A 9,002-nucleotide genomic window follows, 5' to 3' on the forward strand; every position below is an offset into this window, starting at 1 on the left:
AGCAGAACCACAATTAATGTACATTTTCTATCATATGTTGCCTGATCAACATTGAATATAATTAAACATATAACAAAATGGAATGTCTTTTAGAGTAACATGTGTGACAAAAATATAGACTTCCTCTCAGGATCTTCATCACTTAAAGGGATACTTCACCCATTTACATGAAGCTGTGTATCATTAGAAACATGGTAGTAGTGTTGAATGGTCGTGAATCCAGCCCTCATTTTGCCCTGAGACGAGAAAAATGTGTTTTTCTTTGCCTGGAAGTTTTCTTCATGTGATGCAATAAGCGTCATATTGCAGTAAGTAAATTGATGGCGCAAAGCAGGAACTCACTCTGGCATGTTGAGCAACCTGCATTATGAACTTCATAAACGTAAAAATAATAATAATCAATGTAGCACCACTATCACTGACTATCAATGTGCAGGTATAGAGTTGGGATCATATTGTTCATGAAGTTTCTGCAGGTGAAGATATAAGATACTGGAGAAGTACAGAGGCAGATCCATCATCACACAACCATAGACTGTAAAACAACAACATGCTGCCACCTGGCGGCAGGTTTGAGTATCATCAGGTTGCTGGGTGAACTAGCTTAGCTCCTTGCACTTCTCGTTACACGACATCCCGATAAAAACAACGAAAATGAACCCTCCGAATATCAACCTTCCCCTGCAACCTCAATCAACAATACCAGCAAATAAAGAGAGAAAGCGTCAATTGGAAAGGTAACGTTTTGCTTTGTGTTGTTGTCTCAAACATAGACTGTAAATAATAAGGGCTAAACAACATGCAGCTAATAACGTTATTTAGAGATGTGTTGTTGTTGTTGTTGTTGTTTTTACTTCAAGCATTTTGCCTGTGATGTTAGTACCTGTTGTAGTTGTATTAGGAGCATGTAACAAACACTAACATTATCTTTAACAATGTTGTTGGCCACGTAGCTAAAACAGAACAGTCCCTTCTGTTTTTATAACTTCATAACTCTCATGTTGATAAGCTGTTATTGTCATGTTTACGTGCTTTAAATTGTCATGTTTGTGTATTTAAGAATACCTTTTGGCTATAAAGAAGCTATGTATTTCATCTCGAGTAAACTTGAAGGCTATTCAACCAGGACTTCCGGTCATGAACCTAAGACCAAAAAACCTGAAGGTAACTTCACACATGAAGCACATTTAGAAACACAAAATTTACACCCTGAGACTAAATTAACATCAGTATTAATTTAAAATTTGACTATGATAATCAAATTCAATATAGCTGGCTGTGATCCAAATAAGACAGTATATCACAGCTTCTCTGATCTCACACAATCACTTATATTTTCATCGACCCACAAATAACATTGGAAGTAATCTTTTTTTTTTTATAACTGTATAACTGAACAGTGTCAGACATGTATAAAACACAGTCTTTGTCTTTTTAAAATGTGTTAACTTCTCCACTGTGAGACGAATAAAGGAATATCTCGTCTTAAAAAGTTAGTAGGTAACACAACACAAACGATCACTTTCCAAATGTTTGTTTGAGTTTTTCTGATTTGATCCCTTTGTGTGTGTGTGTTAATTTGACCGGCTTTGTGTGTGACATGAAATACTTTTTCAAAAAGCGTGCTATATTTTTCTGTTTTGTCAATTCATTCGCGTACTAAAGAGAGAGCATGACGTATCATGAGATGCCAGAGAGCGAGATCAAGCGCTGTCTCTAAAATTCAGCGCTTACACTGCATTAGCACCCTGACAGAGTTGTGTCAGATTTCACTTGAATATAAGTATGCTGATCTTGAATGAAGAGGAGCAGAAAGAACGATAATCTCCTAATCTACCCCCTTTCACAGCACATTAACAAAGAACGTCATTAAAATTGTTTGAAATAAAAAAGCTGCAGGCAAACACAGCCATGCACATCCCATGTTTGTTTTTAACATTGTGATGTTGTCCTTGGTTGTACGTACAGTAACTGTTGTTTAAAAGTCTTTTTTGTTGTTTACCTTTTGTTCAATACAGGACCCACTGAGTTTAGATGGAAGTCTTCATTCAAACCTTTAGATGAAGCAGAAGAAGGAGAAGGCACCTCTGAGGGAAAAAACACAAGCAGTCCAAAGAAGTAAGCAACTCTGTGGTGTTAACTTGCCCCATTAGAATCCTAAAAACTATCATTTACAAAGTGTGAGGAGAAAAGTGTGAGTGTCAGGGTGTAAGCTTTTCCTCACTTACTTATTACACTTTTTGATTTACTAGTTTTCTTGCAGATTTAGGCAGGAAAAGTCTATTGATAAATCACCAACAGACAGACAGACAGACAGACAGCCACTCACACACTCAAACACAACCTTCTCTATAGTACAATCAACATTGGTTAGTAAAGTTTGTTTGCCATCCACAACGCATAACAAATAAGCAATTGTTGCTTAAAAAAAATTAAAAAATAAAATATTGGATGACCTTGTGCTCCTTGTACGACCGGAGCAGGAGTATGGTTCGCATTGCCGGTATTAAGTCGGACCTGTTCCCGGTGCGCGTTGGCCTCCGGCAGGGCTGCCCTTTGTCACCGGTTCTGTTCATTACTTTTATGGACAGAATTTCTAGGCGCAGTCAGGGGCCGGAGGGGGTCCGGTTCGGGGACCACAGGATCTCGTCTCTGCTTTTTGCAGATGATGTGGTCTTGTTGGCTCCATCGAACCCGGACCTTCAGTGCGCACTGGGGCGGTTCGCTACCGAGTGTGAGGCGGCTGGGATGAGGATCAGCACCTCTAAATCTGAGGCCATGGTTCTCGACCGGAAAAGGTGGTTTGCCCCCTTCGGGTCGGTGGGGAGTCCTTGCCCCAGGTGGAGGAGTTTAAGTATCTCGGGGTCTTGTTCACGAGTGGGGGGAAGATGGAGCGTGAGATCGACAGACGGATTGGTGCGGCGTCTGCAGTCATGCGGTTGCTGTATCGGTCCGTCGTGGTGAAGAAGGAGCTAAGCCGAAAGGCGAAGCTCTCTATTTACCGGTCGATCTTCGTTCCTACCCTCACCTATGGTCATGAGCTCTGGGTCATGACCGAAAGAACGAGATCTTGGATACAAGCGGCTGACATTGGCTTCCTCCGTAGGGTGGCTGGGCGCACCCTTAGAGATAGGGTGAGGAGCTCGGTCACCAGGGAGGAGCTCGGAGTAGAGCTGCTAATCCTTCACATCGAGAGGAGTCAGTTGAGGTGGTTCGGGCATCTGGTCCGGATGCCCCCTGGACGCCTCCCTAGGGAGATGTTCTAGGCATGTCCCTCCGGGAGGAGGCCTCGGGGTAGACCCAGGACACGCTGGAGAGACTATGTCTCTCGGCTGGCTTGGGAACGCCTCGGGGTCCCACCGGAAGAGCTGGAGGAGGTGTCTGGGGTGAGGGAAGTCTGGGTGTCTCTGCTTAGACTGCTGCTCCCGCGACCCGGCCCCGGATAAGCGGTAGAAAATGGATGGATAGATGGATGAAAAAAGAAAGAAATATGACTTCAAGAAAATATTCAAACATTCCCAATTTTAGTGATCACCGATCGGTAGAGTATCTATGAAGATTTATTGATTACCAACATTGCATCCTTACAGGTGATAAACTCAAAGTGCATTGCAAACACACAAGCTAATTCCTTCTCTGTCCCTCAGGGATGAGCTCTATAATCCCTACGAGGCGGCTTCATCAGACTCCGAACATGAGATGCCACAAGGTCAAGATCACGCAGACTCCGAAACAGTTCAGAGTTTGTCTCCAGAAAGAGGCAGTAGTAAAAAAAGCCGCTGGGACTCATGCACCCTGAGGCCTGGGAGTCAACCTCTTAGCAGGCTCGACTTTGGTTCTGTAACAATACCGGGCCCTAGTCCGGGTTATAGACCTCCTGATCAGATGGCTTATAGTCCAGACACTGAATCAGGTGACCCAGCAGGTTATGACTCTATAAACAGACCACTTGAGCGTCGTGTTGGCAGCCCTGACAGGCTTATTCCTGCCTCCTCAACTCAACCGTTTCCTGTTTATGAAGCACAGAGTACCAACGGGGAGGAGAGGACAACGATCCCAGAGTACAGGAGAGAGGTATCACCAATAAGACAGGTAGATGGGAAAAGACAGCCAGACAAGGCTCTGATTGTTGTATTGTTTAATATTAAATGAAACTGTCATTTGTGCTTGTTAATGCATTGATGACACTGTTATTTCTTGTTTGAACTCTCTCCCTGTAGAGGACCACTGTTAGAATATCACCTCCCAGGTTAAAGCAGGAATACGTTGAAACAGGTAACTTGACAAATTGCTAAATAATAATATATATATATATATATATATATATATATATATATAATATAACAATATACTGGCTGTTTTGTATACATCATTGTTAATCTTTTATTTGAAAAAACATGATTGTATGGACAAGTGGTGATGATTTTAAGTAATGGTCTTTTTCACACACGCACCCAAAACTCTTGAAAAAGTCCGGAAACAATCAGGAAGAACTCCATGTGTGAACAAATATGGCCGACTTTTTCACAATGACTTTATCCAGATAGCTTCTGCCTGCTCTCTTGTTAAATGTTCAGTTGAAGTACAGGTAAGCCGATGTGTGAATACAGAAGTACATTTTCAGGAAAATTCACAGAGAGCGAGACTGACGACATTCACACACAGGACCAGTGTGATACTGATGTGATCACAGTGCAAGCACAAGCAATCAAGTAGTGTCACACACGTTTCTGAGACCAGCGTGGTCTTTATTAGTCATTTGTTGATAATTGTGTTTATGTGTTTACCATGTTTAAATATATTCACTCTTGAAACCTTTTATGAAAAATAATTCTGTCTTTTTTATATTATTCAACAGAACTGGATCAAATCCCGCCTTCCAACAAGGTGCCAATACTTGAAAGCAAAAGAATAATAATGGACAAGTAAAAACCAAATCTTTTTCTTCCCCTTTATATAAAAAGACAGATATTCAGAATCATTTGATGGTGTTGTAAACAGGCCAGATCGATAACACCATGTTTACCTCTCCGATCTTAAAAATGTTATGGTCCTTGTTTGTCTCAAATTAATCAATTTTAAAGGTAATTAACAGTTTGGAGCACTTTCTGTTCTATCCACATCATTTAGTTTCTTACGAGTTTTCTAACACGATGTGTCCCTAGTTTGTCTACAAACCCCAATTATAAGAGAAGTCCATCGTCTCTGTCTTTTGCCTGCTCCCCTTTTCAGAAAATGTGTGCTCAAACACACTGTCCGTAGATTTTCCATTCATGACATGAGAAAGGACAGTAACCCCTCCCCCAGATGGGTGACAGCTACATGTTTGATCTGCTGTCTGAGTCTGCCTTCTCACCCTAAGCAATAGGGCATGCAGCGAGAAAGCTGGAGACACCCAAGCCCTTCCCCAAAGAGAGGTGTGGTCAAACATAGTTTGTTTGCATTTAACTTGTTGAAAAGGAGGATAATATGTGACCTTTATGTAAAATTACAACAGACATACTGGTTTATTTTGATTCAAATATGGCTTTCAGGCACTTTATTCACCACTGGTTAGCTAATTGGCTAAATGTAGCTAATCTGTTTTCAAAAATGTTTTTATGTACAGTATGTGTCTTTAATTGAAGGGGACATGTTATGAAAATTCCACTTTTACAGTGTTTTTGAACATATATTTGGGTAACCTGAGTGTCATCCGACCCACAAAATGTGAAATAAACACATGAAGTCCTTTTGTTTGTGGTCTGCATAAGTCTTACGACACAGAGAAAAGTGCTCAGTTTCAAATGTACTCTCCTTGTGACATCATAATGTGATTGTGGTTAAAAAAAAAACAACCCTCCCCTGGTATCTCCACGCATGGATTCAACTCCCAGCCAAGAGCAAAACTTTTGCTCATTTCCACCATTTTAAGTCTCACAACAGAGGAAAGATGTCTACAGGGAGAAATTCATTTTTAAACTTCTCTATCAAGTCTGAATGTCTGTCTGAATACACTACTGATTGTCTTATACTTGTTTTAGGAACCCCATTACCTGTGACCTTTGTGAGGTTGAGTTGGCAAATGGTCAGGAGTTGGAGGATCACTTAGAGAGCAAGAGTCACTGGGACACGCTGGAGCACATTCAACAATATAATAATTATGATGATATGATCATAGCCTTCCTACAGGTAAGAGAAATACACATCCAAACCTCCTGTAGACAGTTCCTTCTAATCCCAGACCTGTTCAATCCTTATATGAAAAAATAAAATATATATTATAGGACTTTATTTATCCCAAAGGTAATGCTCGTGAAACTGTGTTTCAAGATCGCTGTACAAAACAGGCTTAAAACAGTAGGATTGGGGTTAAATGCAAATACACTGAGCCCAATACATTAACAATAGAAGCTGTGATGGAATAAAATTAAAAGTAATCATATCAGAGAAACATTGCTAAATGTTTGGATATTCATGTCTGGAATGTGACGGACGGCTTTTCTTTCCAAAGGACGTCATGCTGTTTAAAAGCCGTCAGTATAGTCGAGCCATAGAGGACTGTGCACTTCAAGGTAAATAACTTACACTAACAAAACTTTGGGATAAAGCTCCACTGGGATATTAGAGTATGTTGATTTCCAGTCATTAAAAGATGACCTTTGGTCTAATCTTTTTGTTCTGTCAGCACTACAGGAAAATGACCACATGACAAAGATGGAACTCTTCCACTGTGCAGCTTGCAAAGTCTTTGTCTCCACATCGGCATCTTCAGTCCAGGCCCACATAACCTCCCAGGAACACCATAGTAACAAACAGGTAACACTGCTGTCTAACAACACAACACTAAGCATTACATTTTGTTATTTGAAACTCTCCTTTCTTGTTCCCCCTTCAACCTTGACCAGACCAGAAAGGAGCAAAAGGGATCAAATGTTAACAGATGTATTGGTTGATTTCTTGAAGGAGTTTGAAGCGCGACAGAGACATACGTGCCTGCACAAAGCAGAAACCATGATGAAGGAGCTAAAACCTCAGTTTCAACACTTCCTGCAGGTATTTCAATAATGTAACTATTTTAAAACAAATTCTTGGGAAAAATAAACATGTTAAGAATTTAAAAAAAAAAGAGCCAAAAGGATCTGTTCCGATCAATACTGTCCTTCATTACCGTGTATTTAATGTATTGTTGCCCTACAGTTAACAGCTTTGGGACTTTTACTCTGTGTATACATTGTAAATGAACTTTGGCTGCTTTGGAATAACCATGTTTGTTTTTTGGGAATAGATAAATAGCTCCGATAGCTGCTTAAAATGAAAGACAACATGGTTTGTTTAACCTATTAACTATAATTAAGGTAACAGATTTATTCAAATATATGTTACCTACCTATTTATTGGAATGAATACAAAGAAAGACAAACCAACATTTTTAAAAATCCAGTAAAGTGAAACATCTAATTATTTTTTACCTTTTGTATTCTATTTTTCAGCAATTCATACTAGATACAGATTGGCTGCCGCCGATCCAAACTGACATGGGGGGAGGGATCTCACAAATTCAGATTCTCTGTCAACCACAGTGTCGACAGGGAGAGAGAGAGAGAGAGAGAGAGAGAGAGAGAGAGAGAGAGAGAGAGAGAGAGAGAGAGAGAGAGAGAGAGAGAGAGAGAGAGAGAGAGAGAGAGAGAGAGAGAGAGAGAGAGAGAGAGAGAGAGAGAGAGAGAGAGAGAGAGAGAGAGAGAGAGAGAGAGAGAGAGAGAGAGAGAGAGAGAGAGAGAGAGAGAGAGAGAGAGAGAGAGAGAGAGAGAGGTTTACTCTTACGTTGACACTTCTCTTGAATTTAGAATCACCAAATATAAAACGGTTGCTTCTGCTCAAGTAGTCTGATTAAACTGGAGCTTTTCTCTGAGTGCTGATATAAAGTACAACAGCACTGGAACTTGAAAGTATATGACATCACTGAGCTTCATGACTAGTTCATATCATTACAGAAGGTCTTAGTAACATTGAATAAGTTGGTACTTCAGAATCCTACAAGCTACCTAAACAGCCACCAACAGATAGAACTATTGGCTGATAGAGCAGGATTCATGAAGAGGTGGTGCTTGTTAAATGAATATCTGCATAGCATTCAGCACTCAGCTTTTGCTTAACGTAACGTCTGGTTCAATACAGAGCGCGCCTTTGACCAACAACAGCACCATCATGCTGCGGATCTCAGAACACTCCTTGGTAACACTGGAAAATAGTATCCTTATGTTATCGAATACTATTAGCTACTGTAAGGTGGACCTAACTCACTCTACACATTCAGCTTTCAGACTGCTAAATGGACTGTTTCTTTTGCAGGGTGGCAGTCCATTTGAATGATAGAAATCCAACTCTACAAAATACAGTTTACACAAAGACCCTGCTTTGCTTCAGACGAAGATCTAGATTTGGACTTCTCACTTCAGTCGAGTCTTCACATGAATATGGTACCTCATGTACGAAGAACACACCGACCATGTGTCTTTTATAATTTGTCTGAATAAATAGAGATTGAAGTTGGGCTGTTTTGTAACAAACATATTTCCTTGTGTCATAGCTCATGTATTCTCTCATGTCACTATGTCCATATTAATCAGTCAGCTGCAATTTCCCCAGGCCATCTGTGTCTGTCACTTTAAGAAGATAAAATGTGTCATGTGTTTGTTTGGGGATCAAATGTTTTTATTTGTGTGAAAAACAATTGAAAAAGTCAACTTATTTCTTTTTTTTTTTTATTTAGAACAACACAAATGTTTGAAGCATTGTATCTGTGTGATATAGTACATTAAAAATTAATTTATCTCAAAACAGTTGAAGCATTAAATATAGGTGACATGTTGTTTGAAGGGCATCCTCAGCACTGATTGTGCCTGTGAGGTCTTTTGAAACCATTTTCATTTCAGATGTATTTGTATTAGAGACAATGCATTAACTGAAATACTACAAAACACTTTCTATGCATAACAAGTTTTTCATCTTTTTTTGTTCTT

The 9,002-nt window shown here is 40.0% G+C and overlaps 1 protein-coding gene across 2 annotated transcripts; it reads left to right on the plus strand.

The window, feature by feature from the left end:
- Nucleotides 1-543: 543 nt before the first annotated feature.
- Nucleotides 544-8,979, plus strand: LOC306827052 (uncharacterized protein). Of its 2 annotated transcripts, XM_079348681.1 has the most exons (11): nucleotides 544-737; nucleotides 1,061-1,164; nucleotides 2,019-2,118; nucleotides 3,648-4,092; nucleotides 4,221-4,275; nucleotides 4,859-4,925; nucleotides 6,024-6,171; nucleotides 6,494-6,554; nucleotides 6,668-6,798; nucleotides 6,946-7,035; nucleotides 8,332-8,979. In XM_079348681.1, the coding sequence occupies exons 1-11, from the start codon at nucleotides 655-657 to the stop codon at nucleotides 8,350-8,352; spliced, it is 1,305 nt and encodes a 434-aa protein (XP_079204807.1). In that variant the 5' UTR covers nucleotides 544-654; the 3' UTR covers nucleotides 8,353-8,979. The 2 variants fall into 2 exon arrangements, with proteins under 2 accessions (XP_079204807.1, XP_079204808.1); XM_079348682.1 differs by lacking the exon at nucleotides 8,332-8,979 and having other exon boundaries at nucleotides 6,888-6,993.
- The last annotated feature ends 23 nt before the right edge of the window (nucleotides 8,980-9,002 follow it).

This window comes from Symphodus melops, assembly GCF_947650265.1.
Source record: "Symphodus melops genome assembly, chromosome: 7".
NCBI lineage: Eukaryota > Metazoa > Chordata > Actinopteri > Labriformes > Labridae > Symphodus > Symphodus melops.